This window comes from Elephantulus edwardii, unplaced genomic scaffold (assembly GCF_000299155.1).
Source record: "Elephantulus edwardii isolate Elephantulus edwardi_28Jun2011 unplaced genomic scaffold, EleEdw1.0 scaffold00124, whole genome shotgun sequence".
Classification (NCBI taxonomy): domain Eukaryota; kingdom Metazoa; phylum Chordata; class Mammalia; order Macroscelidea; family Macroscelididae; genus Elephantulus; species Elephantulus edwardii.
Genome location: NW_006399874.1, coordinates 2,198,497 through 2,218,265, shown reverse-complemented (window position 1 = coordinate 2,218,265; position 19,769 = coordinate 2,198,497). Strand labels below are relative to the sequence as shown.

General features: G+C 36.5%; 1 protein-coding gene across 1 annotated transcript in view; it reads right to left on the bottom strand.

The window, feature by feature from the left end:
- TINAG (tubulointerstitial nephritis antigen) overlaps positions 1 to 19,769 on the bottom strand; it is a 153,926-nt gene that overhangs the window by 21,782 nt on the left and 112,375 nt on the right. Inside the window, exon 10 of the mRNA XM_006893134.1 lies at positions 1,546 to 1,591. Coding sequence (XP_006893196.1) covers positions 1,546 to 1,591 — 46 coding nt within the window. The remainder of the gene's footprint in view (positions 1 to 1,545; positions 1,592 to 19,769) is intronic.

Below are 19,769 nucleotides of genomic sequence, written 5' to 3'. Positions count from 1 at the left end.
GAGAATAGTGCAACAATGAATGAGTGGAAGCCCAAAATCTCTGTAAATGTTTATGAAAATTAATAAAATATAATTATAGAAAAAAAAAGAACAGCTCCTTACCCCTAGGCCACCACAGCTTCCTTGTTATAAATTACATATTTATATAGATGTAGATCTCAAAAACAACAATTTATTGTTTAACTGGCTCATAGCTGACGCTCTATTGGGCTTCTGAGGCAGAAAAATAAGGAGAGAAGACTGTTTCTATTTCTTCTGCAGAACCATTGGTGGATTCACACCATGGACCATCCTATTAGAGCTTCCTGTTGTTGTGTATCATTGAGCCACTGTGTCAATACTGACCCATTCCTGACCTCCCAGTAGGTTTTCAGAAGCAGTAAATCTCAAGGGAGGAGATTGTTCATCTTTCTCCTGAGGAGCAGCAGCATACCTCTGTTTTGGAACGCCAGTTCCTACTGCTAAGCCACCAAAGCTTCCTAGACATTTAACTATATGGAGATCTGCAGACATATAACTAGTGAAAATCATGGGGAAGGCACAGGATACGATAAAGTTGAAATCTGTCCTCATAGTCTTACTATGAATCAACTTGATGGCACCTAACAACAACATGCATGTAGATCTAAAAAAGACATGATTGAGCATAAGTGCATAATACATAGAAAAATAATAGAACCCAAAACTGATACACAAGGGGAAACCTAAATATAACTTTAGCTACACGTTTAACATAGGAAATAATAGAAGGAAAGATTATATTGATACTCTATTACTTATGTTTTTCATTTGAAATAAGAATATTGTTGTTGTTGTTGTTATGTACCATCGAGTCGCTTGCAACTCATAGCGACCCTATGGACAACAGCCCTAAACTCCACTCTATCCTATGCCAATCGCACCATCTCCAATACACCCATCCCAATTGCCATAGTCACTGAATCAATCTACCTCATAGAGGGCCTTCCCTTCCTGTGCTGTCCCTCCACCCTACCAAGCATAATGTCCTTCTCCAAGGACCGGTCCCTCCTTACAACATGTCCAAAGTATGTTAGACGGAGCCTCAGAATCCTTGCCTCCAAGGAGCTGCCCGGTTTGACCCTTTCCAGGATGAATCTGTTTGTTTTCCTAACAGTCCATGGTACTCTCAATACTCTTCTCCAGCACCACAGCTCAAAGGTATCAATTCTCCTTCTATCCTCCTTAGTCATTGTCCAACTCTCTGATGCATAACAAGTGATTGCAAAAACCATGGCCTGTATCAGATGCACCTTAGTCTCCAGAGAGACACCATTGCTCTTCTGTACTTTGGAGAGATCCCTAATAGCAGACTTTCCCATGGCAATACACCTTTTAATCAATTTTTAATTTCCTGGCTACTCCTGCAAGAGTGTTGACTGTGGAGCCAAGCAAACTAAAGCTGTGAACAATCTCCATCTCTTAATACTATGTTATACATGAATATGTTTCATGAGGGAGAAATACCAATATTCAACAAGATTCTACTACATTGAATTAGAAATTTGATTGGAAATAGTTACATACCCAGAATTTTTCTCTCTGTCCTTGTGCTCCTTTCAGGATGCCCCACCTATAGAAAAGAATAATAAAATTATTGGTAAGAGTGAAACAAAGTTTTAGCTGCATGGTGAGTAAATGCTAATTATTATAGTTTCTATTTTGCAACATAGTGTTACTATGGAACCTTCATCACTACCCTAGAGAAAGCCTTGCATAGTTTGACTTTAGTTCTTGCTTAGAATGTTGTTGTTATGTGCTGGTGAGCCATTTGTGACTCATAGTGACCATATCTTTGCACAAATATTCAGAACTCTGCCCTACCCTGACCCAAACTCATTGTCTCTGACACACTTGTCCCCATTATCATAGTTGCTATGTCAATCTATTTCATTCAGGGTCTTCTTCTCCTGTGCTGTCCCTTCACCTTTCCAAGTATAATGTCCTTCTCCAAGGACAGGTCCCTTTGGGCAACATAAAGTTTGGAGGTAGAGTTTCAAAATCTTTACCTCCAGAGAGCAACTTTGTTTCACCTTCTCTAGGATAGACCTGTTTGTTCTCTTGGAAATCTGTGATCTGTTCAATACTCTTCTCCATTACCATAGCTCAAAGGCATTAATTCTTCTGCCACCCTTATTCATTGTCCTCTGATACTTAACAAGTAATTGTAAGACCATGGCCTTGATCAGGTTCACCATCATCTCCTGACTGACATTTTTGCTCTTCAGTACTCTTGACAAATCCCTGATTGCAGATTTTTCCTGTGTAATTCGTCGTTTGATTTCCTGCATTATTCCACTTTTATTCTTTGCTGCACACAGGAGTAACCAGTCGAAATTGGAAATTTTAAGTATTTGGCAGTTTAATACACAAATTCAAACCAAGTCAATTTTAAGTCATTCTGCAACTTTATATCAGCATCTACATTTTGTACTACCTCTTAAAAAACACAGAACTATAGAACAAGAAACAACCAACACAACGTGCTGCAGAAAGCTCAAAGATCATCCCCTACTTCAAGTAGTGAGCACATTGGAAACTTCCGTTCTTCATTCTTCACTCAATTATCATGGCCACTCAGATGGTCTTCACCACTCAGTTATACCTCTCCAGGCCATCTGGCTAAGTTTATTTAGGTATTTACATAAAATACATAATCTAAAGTTGAATCAGTAGAATCTTTAAGAAGCCATTTAAGTGGGCCAATGAAGTTCATCTTATTTGTGATTCTGCTAGCTGTGGTAAGAAAATAGAAGTGGTGCTACATGAGTTACTAATAGACTGCTAAGAAAGTACTCCTAAGCTGAGAAGAGACAAGTCTGACCCAGTAACAAAGCCTGGACAAGACAGAAGATAAGTGAGTGTGCACCTGGTGCCTGCCTCTCAAGTCGGCCCAATCTCAGATCCCAGACTGGACTCAGCTGAACCCAGAGTTGGAGATTTGTCCTTAAAACTTGAAAGAGCTACTCCCCTCAAAACTCTGTATATTCTATAAAACGCTTTGCATTTCTATGTGCTGTTGAGTCAGTTATTATAAATAATAATCCTAGAGGACAGAGTAAAATTGCCAGGCATGGTTTTCCATGCTGTGTTCTTTACAGAGACAAAATACTTCATCTTTCTCCAATATAGGAGCTGCTGTGTTCCAAACACTGATCTTTCTGTGAGTTCAAACAGATTTACAGAGAAAGTACATAAATATTCTTTCCCTCATAGTAAGATCTTTCAAGCTCCTTACACTTCTATATATTGAAGGTAAAGACAAGGCAAAGTAGTATTCAATAATAGAAATAGTATTCAATAGTCAGAATGAAAAAGAGGGGGGAAATGATATCATGAAATAATATTGCATTTATTAATGAATTATTTTGAGATACTCTAAGGAATAGCACAGTAGAAATGAGAATCCTTAATTTCTTTTGAAGCAAAAAATCAGCAAAATAATTGTTACATATAATTTCTATACCAACAAGTGAGACGTTTACAATTACTAAAGCATGAGATTATCTCATAAAGGAGATGAGGTACTTTAAAATATAACTGTGTGGTTTTTCTAATTCTAGCATTACTAAATAAAGCAAAAATTACGTAAATTGCTTTAATTTGGAGAATTTTAAGAACTATGAACTAATACATCTACTTTTTCTCAGTTGATTGATATTTTTATTATGTATCTAGATATTTTAATTTTTCAAATAATGTTTCAGTGACAAAAAGACAGCAATGCTTTTTATGTTTCAAATCTATCAACTCTAACTGAATTGGTGAAATTTTTATTGTAAGCAGCATTGTTTATCATAATTTTAGATGCATTATTTAAAATACTAGTCATTAGAAATCTCAAATGGACAGGAGAACAAATTCCTCAATTCAATTCACTATAAAAAAGGTAAACGCTAAATTTGCTAAAAAGAGATAAACAAAAGCTAGGGAGTTGTGTCTAAAAGGTCAGAGACGTGTATTATGGTGGAAAAAAGAATGCAAAATTTAGATGAAAGAAACACCTCACCTCTCAATAAAAGCTACTAAAATTTTGTTGTTTCCAGTTGTTTTGTATGCATCTGAAACCTGGACAATGAATAAAGACCGAAAAAAGAACAGATGCCATTCAGTTGTGGTGTTGGGAATCATTATTGAATTTAATAAGAAATGCCATAAGAGCAAACTAATATGTCTTGCAGGAAATGAAACAGAGTGCTCCTTGGAGGCAAGGATGGTGAAAGAGTATTTCACAAATATACTGCATGTTGTTAGGAGGACCAGTTCTTAGGAAAAGGCATCATGCTGTGAAAAATTGAGGGTCAGTGAAATGAGCAAGACCCTTGATGAGGTGGATTGACACAGTGCTTACATCAAAATGTTGAGGATTATGAAGACTATGAGGGTGGTAGAGGATAGGTCAAGGTTTTGATCTGAATTACAGTTGACTCAATGGCACCTAACAACAACCACAAAACCTAATTTGCAGTTGTCCTATGTTGCAATTTCTCGGTCAAATGACAAATGATAATCATCCATTAGAGAAGCTAATTTGTGCACTATAACCTTCAACTATCCTTTTTCTCTTCATTCCTCTAGATGGTCAAACACCCCAAACAACAAAACAAAACAGAAAACCATCCAAACTCAAACTCATTGTCTTTGAGTCTAGACCTGCTCGCTCATAGCTGATCTTCCAGCATATTTTCACAAGCTGCAAATTTCACAGGGGATTGTCCATCTTTATCCCACAGCGCTTCTGGTGCAGTGGAATCACCAGTCTATGGTTTGGCAGCACAACTCCTTACTCAGCAGTCAGCTGAGATAGTGATTAAATATTCCCCTGAATCACAATATACTGCTAGTAGAAAATGAGATTTGTGGGCTATTTTCTACCTCTTATTCTCTGAAAAACAGTCTTTCCAAATTTGATCCACCAACAAATGTTGTTGTTGTTATGTGCCGTCGAGTCGCTTGTGACTCATAGTGACCCTATGTACAACAGCCCTAAACTCTGCTCTGTCCTGTGCCAATCGCACTGTCTGTGACACTCCCATCCCGATTATCCCAGTCACTGAATCAATCCACCTCATAGAGGGCCTTCCCCTCCTGCGCTGTCCCTCCACGCTACCAAGCATGATGCCCTTCTCCAAGGACCGGTCTCTCCTTACAACATGTTCAAAGTGTGTTAGATGGAGCCTCAGAATCCTTGCCTCCAAGGAGCCACCTGGTTTAATGCTTTCCAGGATGAATCTGTTTGCTTTCCTAGCAGTCCATGGTACTCTCAATACTCTTCTCCAGCACCACAGCTCAAAGGCATCAATTCTTCTTCTATCCTCATTGGTCATTGTCCAACTCACTGAGGCATAACAAGTGATTGCAAAGACCATGGCCTGTATGTATCAAACGCACCTTAGTCTCCAGCAAATAGATAAACCACCAACAAATAGATAAACAAAATAGAATCCTATTTAATCAAGTCCTGATACATATTATGACATGAAGGAAAACTGGAAACATTTTGCTGGTCACAGTAAGTCAGAAACAAAAGAACAGATAGTATATGACTGCCAAAAGAACAAACATGACTGTCTTGGAGAAAGTGCAACCAGGGAGCTGATTAGAAGGCAAAACTATGAAACTTCATCTCGCAGAATTTGAGCATGTTGTAAGGAGGGTCCAGTCCTCAGAAAAACACATCATGTAAAAATAGAGGGTCAGAGAACAAGAGGGATTGCCACCGTGCCTGTAACAAAGGGCTTTAGCTTTTCAGAGATAGTGAGGATGGTTCAGGAAGTAAGGCTCACATCTGTTGTTTATCAGGTAGCTATGAGTCATAGCTGGCTTGCTGGCACCTAAAAATAACAATTTTAATACATATCCATAAAATATTTAGAAAAGCAAATTCCTTGAGATAAAAGTGTATTAGTGCCTACCAGGGGCTGGGGAAAATTTAAATAGCTATTAAGGTAGCAGGGGTGGCATCCACTTCCTAAACAACTTGCCTCCAGAAACTCTGAACTTTAATAAATGTTGATAGGTGTAGAGGGGCTTCAGGCCTTTTGTTCATAGGGTCATGATGAGTCGTGCTCAACTCGAAGGCAATCAACAACAACAACAATTAAAGTTCTATTTAAGGGGATGAAAACATGAAGAATAAAGTTATAATGACTGTGGCATGGTGAATATGGCTAATATCAATAAATTGATCACTTCTAATTGGTTAAACTAGCAAATGTTTTATTTATATTTTAATTCAATAGAAATGATGATACATGTTTAAAAGACATAGTTCTTTAAGATACAAAGATTAAAGAATGCTTTTCTAAAATATACTGAAGAATAATTATACTAAAAAACACTAAAATCCATAAAAACTAAGTTCATGGCTCTTGAATCAATAAATTCTAACTCATAATAACCCTATAGCGTTGAATAGAATTTATCAGAGACTTTCCAAAGGCTGTGAATCTTTAGAAGAAGATCACTGCATTTTTTCCTCTGGTTGTAATTGCCAGGATTAGCAAACCAGCATTTCTGCTATTGTCATATGAGAGCCCCTTAGTGTAAAGCAATACTAACCTTCTTAAGAGAATCGTCTTAAATCTATATGTCATACTATGTACTAAACTGTAAAATTATTGAATAAGTTAACTAATTTATATGGGATTTAAGATGATGGCTTCATATTTTTTCCCTTGGTTTAGCAGAGTTTTAGATGTGGTCAGATCATTTATACTTAATTAGACCTGAAGATGCACAATTTTAGAATTAATATTAATAATTCCATAAACATCCTTTTAGTAAGAAAAGCACAACAGCTTTTTTATATGTTAACCAATTATTTATACTTATACTCAACAATTTTTTTTAGTACAAAGAAGATCCTTTTTTTTTTACTTTCAAAAAACTGAGAAATGGGAATGACACTGGGGCATAGAACACAAAAAGTATACTAATACTCTAAATTCCACACGTGCTACTTTTAAAAGATCAGTATTAAAAAATACTTCAAGTTACAGATGAGGAAATTAACTGATTAGGCATTCTTTAGATAGAACTATGGAATACACAATTGCAGGTGCAATAAAAGAGTGTAACCATAAGCGAGTCATACGAAGTTTATTATCCCAGAATACTTATTCTCCCATGGGAGAATAATGAAGAACATAGTAGAAAGTCAAAGTATATAGGAAAGATTGACTTGTGCCATAGTGAATTTTCATGGCTATATTAGGAATGTACAAAGTTGGTGACAATAATCCATCCAAATATGAGGCATGACATAATCCAGATTATCTTTCAGAATTATAACTCTGGTGTTATTGTGGATGGGAAGACAGAAACCCAAAGAAGGAGGCTGGAAGCAAAAGATGAATGTTATACTCCAGGCAAGAAATGACAAAATTCTGAATAAGAATGTAACATTTATAAAGCAAATATACACACGTACACACACACACACACACACACACACACACACACACACACATAATTCTTTGCACTGCTGTATCATCAACACATAGAATTGCACCGATAACATTGTTGCCCTGAAATAAATACTTGTTGAGAGAAAAAGTTGAAATATACTTGCTATGGGAATGAGCAGGACCATATGGAATCAGAGAGCTATTGGGAGTTACTAATGAAGGGATTTGTTGGACAATTTACATGAACATAAGGACGAATGAAGAGTCAAGATATCTCTAGTATTTCAAGGTTGAAAGAGTAGGTAAATCAATTGTGGCATCATTTTAGATGCACTTTGCTTTGCACAAGATATATGTTCCTGACAATCAGGCTGATTTAACATTGCCTAACACCGCTATTTCAGAGTTGCTGAAACTTACTTTTAGCTATCTCTAATGGCAAATAGCTCTGCATAATCACCTTTACATTAATAATGTTTCAGAATCTCTGTCAGGCAAAAGATGTAAAAGGTAGCTGATCATTTAAAGAAACTCTAAAAGAGCTTTTGAGAAGAATGAATAATCTTTCCTTTACAAGAAAAAATTATTTCCTAACAGTTCAAAACTACAATTTCTTAGGGTTTCTTAGCAACTGTGAGGTTTTGTAAAGCAGATTTTACACTCATCTAAGAGCTTGAAGTCAAATGAAGAAAAAGAGCTATATTTTATATTAATGGTATATAAATAATATATCATGCTATCCAGGAAAAATGTTGTGATACTTCCAAAATTTTGCTTTTTTAATCCCAGTAAGTTTCTAAGATTCTGCCTGCAAGGATGAAAACTTCTTGATTTTTTGAGACTGATCAATTCTGTCTCAGTAACAACAGATTTAGGAAGATAAAAAGTAAGTCTCTCCAAGCAGTGGACATGCATTAGAACAAAATTGAACAGGAAATTTTTGGAGAAAACAAGGAAAAAATATGTGAGAGTCTGATACAAAACTCTAGCCCTTATTATTAAGGAAATGAAAATTCAAGTAGGATATAAATATAAAGATGCCACCAGAGAGGCCTCATGTGAATAACAATGTTATGACTACCTTGGATATAAAATACTGCTTTTAGAAGTAAAGCTACAGATAGAATCTCAGACCCCTTTACACAAGGATTTGAAAGATAAATGCAGTAAGAATGAAGCACAGATATGCAGCAGGCTTTTGTTCCTTTATGAACAAGTATTCTACTGAAGAAACTCGATAATGTTATTCAAAAAATTATTATGCCTAGTGAGTATGGCAGTATTGAATGTGATAGCAAGCTATCAGAAAATGTTAATTAATGCCAGTTCAAAGATGAATGAAAGTAGATTACATAGGAAAGCAAAACAAAATGAGGGCATTGCCCCATTCCCTTCATTTTCTGCTTAAGCAATGTGTACATCAATCTAGAGTTCACTGAATTTAAGATCAGGTGCTTTTATGAATGTGTTCTGTCAAGGAGTTACACATTTTATTATATATTGGAGAAGCACATGGAGATTTCTGAAAGACCATTGTTAGCATGAAAATGTCACAGATTATTGATTGTGTACTCCTAACATTAATTAATCATCCCAACCGATACTATTCATCGAGTGCTTTCTAAATACCTTATCCTATTCTTCCTGATACATCAAGAAACAAATTTAAAAATTTAAAAAAAAAATTCAAGTATAATATTGAATGTAATTTGAGCTATAAAAAGGACTATGGTAGAAATAGACAAGGTTATAGCTGGTTGAAATTCTAATCAGAATGATCTTTTTGAAACTAAGAACTAGCCCTTGGGAGCCCTGATGGCCTAGTAGCATGAAACTGCACTGCAATCCTCAAGAACTAGCCCTTGAAGTTTATCATATTGGCAGAATAAATGCAAAAGTGCTCCCAAATTGTGAAATGTTCTGAGTAAAGAGAGTATATGAGGACCAAAACTACCAGTCACAATAAATGGTCGTGAACTCTAGTGATGTCTTCCAAAGAGACTGAAAGAAAATTTTAACCCTTTGATGTCAAGATTGGAAGAACAGAAATAGTCTTTTCCCTTAACGTAGGATCTTAACATTAGAAGGAAACTCCAACATTATGGCCTAACCTAAGACATCAACATTCCGTAGGCTAAATCCAACCTGCTGTCTATTTTTTTTAAAAGATAATTTTATCACAAAAAGATATATCCACACATTTATCTATTTATATGTCTGCTAATTTTCTTAACTGTAATGGTAAATTTGTACAGTTGTAGAAGAGACCATATGTCCCAAAAAGCAAATGTAACTATAACCCAATTTCTTTACTCCAAAAATAAGGTAACTGAGGTCCAAAAGATCATATATGGTAAGTAACTAAGTTGCTAGTGTGTTTAAGAATCAATTAATAAAAAAAGCAAAGAATTAGAGCTGAGACAGTTCAGAAAAGAATGGAATGATTTCTGACTGTGTAAGGAAAAGAACCATGGTTAGCTTGTATGACAATAATTATTATGATGGAGAATAATACATCATGTCTTTATTTTGATGATATATAAGTGAAAATTGTCACTTAATAGAACAGATGTATTCACTCATCATCTGCAAAATTCCATTTTCTATATTTCCCTTTTTATTATTGAGCAGATTTGGCTAACTTTCTCTTTGGTCTTACAGAAATAGTTACATTCCATGTGCTTCTGTTCAGAGAAGACATTGTTCATTTCCATAGCAACACATGCCTTTTAACAAAGCCTTCTTTTCCATTCATTCATCAGAACATCATAAACACCATATCCTGGAGCTGAGGATGAAATCTTGATCCTATATACTGAAATGATAGCTTTGTTTCCTGTGGTTATACAATTATGAACCTAAAAATGACCTCTCTCCTTCAGGTGGCAACCAATCAATAACCCTAGTTAAGAAATATAAGTCATATACCTTTATACCTTGTAACCATGAAGTCTTTTACATTCAGATGTCTGGAAATTCACATGTATATAACTTCTCTAGTTATATAGATATATAACTTTCTAATATTTAAATTGTAGCTACACCAGCAGAGTTAAATTTAATCTAAAGATTAGTTAGTATTCCTTTTTTTAAACAAATCATTTGTTCATAAACTAAGTCTCTCTTTATAAGTTTTCCAACAAGAAAATTAATATTTCCATTCACAGTGAGTGATTTACGCAATCCAATAAAAGTATAGCATAAGTGACCTAACTTCTGCTAATACCTTCTTAATACAACAAGATCATATTATTATCTAAGATAATTTAGATTTTTATTTCATATAATATGGAAACTATATAATAATCTTTAGTCTATCTCCCATGAATTTAAAAACTAACTCAGGGATGGTTTGAAAACTTGAAAACAAATGAACAAAGACCAGATAAGCTGTGGGAAGATAACAAGAATATTGTTCATGAAGAATGCAAAAAGTAATTAAAAAGAAGGAAAAAGAAGAAAGGTCCAAAATGGATGTCAGAAGAGACCCTGAATATTGCACTAGAGCACTGAGAAGCCAAACAAAGGGAAGAAATCAAGAAGTTAGGGAGGTGAATAGAAGATTTCAAAGCTCAGAAAGACAAGGCAACATATTATAATGAAATGTGCAAGGAGTTGAAGTTGGAATATCAAAAGGGCAGAATTCACTAAGCATTTCTTAAGCTAAAAGATGTTATGGGCAGAGTATTGAATCATTCATGAAGAATTAAAAGAAGATGGAAGTATACAGAGTACAAAAAAAATTGACTGACACAAGAATTTCAAGAAACAACAGAGGCAATGGTGATGAAGGAGGACGTGTAGACTGCTTTGAATGACTTGCAAAAAATAAAGCCCCAAGAATGATGGAATACCAATTGACGTATTTCAGGAAACAGATGCTGCCCTATGTGTGCTCACCAAGTTGTGCCAAGAAATCTGGAGGACAACTACTTGGCCAACTGACTGGAGGAGATCCATATTTATTCCCATTCCAAAAAAAGGTGACCTGACTGAGTGTGGAAATTATCAAACAATATCACTAATATCACACCCTAACAAAATCCTGCTGATGATCATCCAGAAAAGATTTGAATATTGACAGAGAACTACCAGAAATACAAGCTGGGTTTAGAAGAGACCATGGCACTAGGGATATTATTGCCAATGTCAGTTGAATCTTGGCAGAGAGCAGAGAGTACCAGAAGAATGTCTACCTGTGTTTCACTGACTATGCAAAGGCATTTAACTGTGTGGATCGCAATACGTTGTGGCTAAGGTTGAGGAAACTCGGAATCCCAGCACACTTGATTGTGCTTATAGAAAACCTACACTTGGGCCAAGAAGCAGTTCTCAGAAAAAAACAAGAAAACATTGCATGGTTCAAAATAAGAAAAGGGGTGTGTCAGGGATGCATTCTGTCCCCATACCTTTTCAATTTGTATGTAGAAAAGATCATTCGGGAGGCTGGGCTTAAAGAGGAGGAGTGTGGCTCCAAGATTGGAAGAAGATTCATTAACAACCTATAATATTCAGATGACAAAATCTTGCTTGCTTGCTGAAACTGAAGAAGATCTGAAGCACTTGCTGCAAAAGGTCAAGGACTGTAGTCTTCAATATGGATTGAAGTTCAACATCAAGCAGACAGAGATTCTCACCATTGGGCCACTTGGCTGTGCCATAATAGAGAAGAGATTGAGGTTGTTTGCAATTACAGCTTGCTCAGATTCATAATCAACACACTTGAAACCAACAGTCAAGAAATAAAAAGACAAATTTTATTGGGAAAATCTGCTGCCATGGGCCTCTCTAGAGTACTAAAGAACAACGATGTCAGTCTAGATACAAAGGTGCACCTAATCCAGGCCATAATCTTCACAATTACTTGTTATGCTTCAGAAAGTTGGACAATGACTAAGGATGACAGAAGAATAGATGTCTTTGAGTTGTGATGCTGGAGAAGAGTCTTGAACATACCATGGACTGGCAAGAAAACAAACTGGTCTGTCTTTGAGAGGGTGAAACCAAGTCTCTCTTTGGAGGCTGGGATTTTGAAGTTCCACCTTATTTACTTTGGGCACATGGCCAGGAAAGACTGGTCTTTGAGAAGGACATCATACTCAGAAGGGTAGATGGACAGTGCAGGAGAGGAAGACCCCAGATGAGATTGATACAGTCACTGGGGCCATGGGCGTTGTTGTGTCAGAGTTAGTGTGACTGGCTCAGGACAGGGAAGGGTTCAGAGCTGCAGTACATAGGGTCGCTATGCATCAGAGGCAACTCAACCAATAACATTCTATGACAGGTTTGGAAGCAGGAGTGGCATCCACTTCCTAAACAGCATGCCTCTGGAAACTCTTTGAACTTTGATGTCAATAGCTGTAGAGGGGTTTGGGGCCTTTTTTTTCATAGGGTTGCTATGAGTTGTGCTCTACTTGAAGGCAATCAACAATAACAAAATATGATAAGCCAAATAGCTGTGTAGAGATTAAGGGTGTGAAGCCAGATTCTGTGAAAAGGAATGTGGCATAAGACTCAGAGAAAGACTCATCAACAACCTGCATTATGCATATGGTACAATCTTGCTTGCTGAAAATAAGAAGGACCTGAAATGTTTGCTAAAGAGGACCAAAAACCATAGCCTTCAATATGGATTACATCTTAACATCAAGAAAGCAAACCTTAACACTGGGCCAAAAGGCAACATCATGAGGGAGAGAGGATTGAAACTGTCAGTGATTTTTAATCCTGCTTAGATTCATAATCAACATTCTTCGTACAATCAGTCAGGAGATGTATTGCCAAGGGCAAGTCTTCTGTCGGGGTCTCTCCAAAATACTGAAAAACAATGTTGTCTGTCTGAGGGCTAAGGTGCACCTGATTCAGGCTATGGTCTTTAAATTACTTGCTATGGCTCTGATATTCGGATGACATATAAAGGACGACAGAAGAAAAACTGATGCCCTTGAGTTGTGATTTTAGAGAAGAGAGTTGAATAGCCCATGAACTGCCAAAAGAACAGATGTATCTTGAATAGAACCAATCTTTTTTAATTTTTTTATATTACTCTAATTTATTTACAAAGTTTGAATACATTGTTTTTCACAAAAGATCCTTCCCAGTTCCTTCATTCACCCGTCGAATTATGCAACCTTAACCCCTCTCACCCCAATCCTCACCCTTCTATTTCCACCCTCACCACCCCCCCCATACCTTGGATCCTCATATTCATTCTAAAATAATGGTTTTAAATAGTATTCGTCCTGTGAGACTGTGTCAGTTCACTCAGCATAATGCTCTCCAGTTCCTCCCAAGTTAAGTAGTAATTTACAAAATTATTGTTCTTATATGCTGTCTATCCCTTTAATCCTTTTTCCTTTGGAATAGGCAGAAAGGGAAGGAATGTAAGTTTTGTCTCTAATACTTTGGCCATGTTGCTAATAGAAGCTATTGTTTGGAAAGAGATATCATGCTTGGGAAGGTGGAGGGTCAACAAGAGAGGAAGACACCCAATGAGGTGTATTGACATGGTGACTGTAACAATGGGCTCAAGTGTATCAGAGATAATAATGATGGCCCAGGATAGGACAAGACTCAAGTGTTTTGTTCATAGGGTCACTGAGAGGCATTCTATGCGTGATGGCACCTAACAGCAACATTAAATCCCCCCACAGCCTGATTTTATGTAAGGGACACTTCCCTGGAGTGTGGCTTATAGCACCTTTAACTGATAAGAGAGAAAATGTGAGCAAAGTGAGCTGAGAGGTGGTCCTGAGCACCATCAAGAAATAATTTTCAGGAGCGCAGTACATCTTTCTGAACCCAGTACCTGCATGTATTAGGAAGTTCCTTGATACCAGGGAACTCTTGACACATAGAGATCTCCAAGTAACATTGACCTCACAGATGTTGACACAAAGATTTCCTTCCAGAATTGCCATGGAGAGAGTAGCTTCCTTTAAAAGTGCACCCTTAATAAACATCTAGCATCCTAAACTGTGAGAGAATCAATCTGTTTGTTAAAGTTACCTACTGTGGTATCTCTGTTCTAGCTGCAAATGATAACTAGCACATCTTCCTTCTTGAATTGGGCTTTAAATGCTCTTCAGGTTTTGATACTGTTACCCTCCTTTCATGTTTTCACATGCTTTACCCATGTGACTGACATCTTCATTTTTATGATTTAAGTAACTTCCTAAAATCTGATAATTTTTAATGTTTTCTTTCTAAAGTCTTTATAAGAATGTTGTTTCCACTCCAGATAATATATATTGCTTTTCTGACATTTACATTTGAATGTCTGCAGAAATCCTAAACTCCATATAAGTAAGCTGAACTGTTTCTGCCTCCTTCTGCTCTTCTTGAAGTCTCTCTACATTGATAGCTGGTGCATCTGTGCATCCTGTTATTCATGGAAGATTATTGGGAGTGAATGTAAATCATCAAACCACTCAACGAAGTACCAAGTCTTGTCAATTTTGTGGTGGTTAAGTGCAATCAAGTTGGTGCTAATTCATCCTGAACTCACTCACATACAGCAAAATAAAATCCTGCCAATTCTATGCCATCCTTACAAACTCTACTGTGTTTGTTCTGGTCATTACTCCATCTTGTTGAGAATGTTCTCTTTCTCTGATCTACTTGTCCAAACATAAGGTACTTTTCCTTCAGAAAAAAAATGGGCTATGAGTTGGAATTGGCTCAATAACACACAATTATACGCACACAGCCCTGGGGAAGTCAGGACTTCAGTACCTGTGTTAGGCAGAAACGGGTTAGGTAAGGGAAATTTTATTAATTCCCATTAGAATAAGCAGTAAAACTGCACTCTGTCAAAGAAAGAAGTGACACTGCAAAAAATAAGACAATCACATCAAATTCCACCCAACACAAGTTTCACAACTGACATTAATTTTCATCCTCACTACTTTCATTCTATCCCAAATTCTATTCTTTATTATAATAAGGTTTTCTATTATAATTAATATTTCTCTTCTACTTTTAACTTCTGTGGATTCTCTAAGTATTTCATAGAGTTAGTTATCTTTACAAAAAAACTGCAAATTGTGTAATTTGTGTTGATATCCCTTGAAAATAGCATCCTATTGCTTTGAAGTTCAAAATTCAGTTATAAGTCATTAGATACTACAAACTCTGTCCTAAGCTTATTTAATTTTTTGTACCTTTCAATCGTTTTGTTCATCCTCTGTTTCATATAATGTTAATGCTTTAAACAAAAAAAAAAAAAATTGGAGTTTTTAGTACATCCAGTGGCATCTCTGAAGAAAGGCCAGATAAAATATTTCTAAAATGTTCAAAGGCCTCTGGGACTTGGGGAGCTCTAGTGGAGGGGTCCACAAGAATTTATACTGCTAGCTCATAGGTCACACCTGTGTTCCACAGGAGAAGATAGGCAATCCCCTCTCAAGTGATTTACATCTTTGGAAAATCACTAGAAGGTCAGCTATGCATTGGTTCTTATTTGAGAGCAATGAGATTACTTGAGAGCTAATGCAATGGTGACTAGTGTGTTTATTTACTTATTTATTTATTAATCACATGTCAGATTTTTAAAAGTAAGAATTCACTAGAAAAGCAAAATGCAGGAATAATTAGCAATAAAGGATATATAAACAGAACAGATCATTTGTTCATTCGCTTTCCCTTCTAAGTTCATTTGCTAATCTCCGGAGTCATCTTTCAGAGACCTGAACATAATTTTAAATCTGTGTACTTTCAGTATGTTTAAGTGCATGTTTCCTTTAATAGATTGTAATCACTTCAAGGTAAGACAACTGTATATACTAAAGTTTAAATGCCAGGGATGACTTGTTCACAAAACCCCTAGGTCTGTTTTCTCACCTAATAATATTCCCCTAAGGAAATCTGCTTGAGACTTTCCTTTAATTATTGTAAGTTTTGTTTTCTTTTCTCCCAGTGGTTACAACAATTTATTGAGCTTTAGTTCTGTTATAGTACAGCAGGATAAGGCAGACTCATTTCCTTGTTCGAACATCATTCAGTTTTTCCCACTTGCCTGTACCTGGATCTAATTTGTTGTTGTTATCGTGATGTGCATTCATGTTGCCTGCAATTCATAGTGACTCTATGAACAATAGCAATGAATCCGGTCCTATCCTGAACCAATATCACTGTCTCCAATACAACTGTCTCTGTGTTAGTCCATCTTATCTAGGGCCTTCCTAGCCTGCATTGTCCCTCCACATTTCCAAGTATGTCTTTCTCGAAGAACTGGTCACTAATGGCAATATGTCTAAAGTATGTGAGACAAAACTCCAAAACCTTACCTCCAAGGAACAACTTAGTTGCACCTTCTCTAGGACAGAACTGTTTGTTCTCTTGGCAATCCAAAATATGTACAATCCTCTTCTCCAGCACCACAACTCAAAGGCATTAATTCTTCTTCTATTATCCTTATTCATTGTCCCATTTTCTGATTCATAACAAGTAATTGGGAAGACCATAGCATGGATTGGGCACACCTTAGTCTCTATACTGACATTGTTGCTCTTCAGCACTCTGGAGAGATCCTTGACAGCTGACTTTCCTAAGCCAATTTATCTTTTTATTTCTAGACTGCTGGTTCCAAGAGTGCTGATTGTAGACTCCAGTAAATTGAAATTGTTAACAATCTCAATCTATTCTCCATCTATCACTGTACTGACATGGCCCAGTGGTGAGAATCTTGGTTTTCTTGATGTTGAGCTACAATCCATATTGACTTTCTTCAGTAGATGCTACAGATTCTCTGCAGTTTCAATGAACAAGGTTGTGTCATCTGCATTACATAAGTTGTTGATGAGTCTTCCTCCAATTCTGAAGCCACATTCCTCCTCATATAGTCCAGCCTCCCAGATGATCTGTTCTGCATATAGATTGAAAAAATATGAAGACATTATGATTCTCTGAGGCATTCCTTTCTTGATTTTGAACCGAGTAGTGTTTTCTTGCTGTGTTCTGGTATGGATTTCACGTGAGCAAAATCAGGTGTTCTGGGATTCCTGTTCTTCTCAAGGTTAGCCGCTAAGTTTGTGATCGACACTGCCAAAAGCCTTTGCACAGTCAATGAAACACAGATAGACGTTCTTCGGGTACTCTTTGCTTTCAGCCAAGTACCATCTGACATTGGCAATGATGTCCGTAATGCCACAGCCTCTTCTATAACTAGTCTGTACTTTTGGTAGTTATTTTCCAATGTGTTATTCCAGTCATTTGGGCATAATGTTCAGCAGGATTTTACATACATGTGATATCATTTGAAAATTTCCACACTCTGTGGGATCATCTTTTTTTTGAAATGGAAATAAACATGGATCTCTTCCAGTCAGCTGGACAAGTAGCTGTCCTACAGATTTCTTGGAACAATTTGTTGCGCACATCCAGGGAAGCATCTGTTTGCTTTAATATGTCAGTTGACATTCCATCAATTCCTGGAGCTTTAATTTTTCCAATTCTTTCAGAGCAGGTTGAACTTCTTCCATCACCACTGCCTCTTGGTTTTATGTTTCATCAAAGTCTTCTGTGTCAGTCAATTCTTTTTGGTACAGTGACTCTGTGCACTCCTTCCATCTTCTTTTGATGTATCCTGGATGAGTCAATATTCTGCCCATAGCGTATATAAGTATCACAACCCAAGGCTTGAATTTGTTCTTCAGTTCCTTCAGCTTAAGAAGAAATGCCAAATGAGTTCATCCTTTTTGATTCTCTGACTCTAGCTCTTTCTACATTTTGTTGGAATCCTTTGCTTTGTCATGCTACACTGTCCTTTGAGATTTTCTGTTCAATTCCATGACTTCGTGATTTCTTCTCTTTGTTTTGGCTCCTTGGAACCCTAATGCAACATTCAGTGTTTCTTCTGACACCCATCTCAGTCTTTTCTTCCACTTCATTTTGTAATGAACTTTTGCCTTCATCACGCTTTATATTCTTTATATCTTGCCACAGTTCAATATTGGCTGTGAAAATTAGGCCTTGAGTTTATCCCAGCTGAATTAAAAAAAAACAAACATTTCAAGAACAGGTTTGAGACCTTGGATCTAATTGAGTGAAGAGCAATGCTTTTGGTTTTGTGACAGTTTCTGAATTCATTTTTATCTCATCTCAAAATAGAATGACACAGAATTAGGACATCTAACTGAAATGATTGCAAACATGAAAGATGCATCTTGTCCTCTTTGTTAGGAGCATCACTTTGTAGAAAGTGTGTCACATAGACACTTTTTGGAAATTACCATTGTAAACCAAATGGTGGTACTGCAAAGACAAAATTTAACAAAGAGATAATTAATGGAAGGTTGTGAAGGAAAACAGAGTCAGGAGGTAGGAAGGGCCAAGACAGGTTCCAAGATGAATAATGTTAACAAGTTGCATTGTCAACACAAAAACAGGTGTTCAAATTCACTGGTTATTCTATGTGAGAGAGATAGGTAATATCCTCCCACGCTATTAAAATAGAACCCACTGGAGAGTTTGCTACGATTTGACTCCCACTTGACTACACACAATAGCAACAACATTCACCCTATCAGATTCCACCGGAGGTATCACTTGTTTTCTGGGACCTTTTATGACCCTTATAATTGGAAGGCCCTCTATGAGGTGGATTGATTTAGTGACTGGGATAATCGGGCTGGGAGTGTCAGAGGCAGTGAGATTGGCACAGGACAGAGCAGAGTTTAGGGCTGTTATAAATAGGGTCGCTATGAGTTGCAAGCGACTCAATGGCACATAACAACAACAACACAATTGGAATTGGGCACCTCCCTATAAGATACCCATTGAGTCTAATCAGAATTTACTCAGCCTCCTGCTATACTTAAGATATTATTTGTTAATGTCTCTTAGTCCTTTCTCTCTTTCCTCTCTTCATTCTTCTCACTTCTCTTTCTATCTCAAAACATGCTTGAGAAAAATGGCAGCATCTTTTTTGGTATTTGTGTTTGCTACATATTTAATATGTTTTTTAAAAGTTTCTTTTGCAGAAGTAAAACAAAACTTTTAATGTACAGACTAGAGGTTTGTGGTCAAACTAATAAGATACAATATAAGTAAGACATACAAGTTCATTTGTACTCTGAGGAAAGTTTTAGGAAAAGAAAATTATTTCAATTATTTGAGAATGTGTAGAAAGTAGAAAGACACTGAATTGACCTTGATACTTCATCTTGTTATTTTTCTTCTCTTTTCTCTCTCTCTCACACACACACTGAATATGTATTTCCATTAATGATGTACATTCATCTAGCTCCCTATTATATATTATATAATGAATTGTGAAGTAAAAACAAAGTAAAATAACTTTATTAATTTTTATCTTATTTCTGATCAGATTTCATAATAATT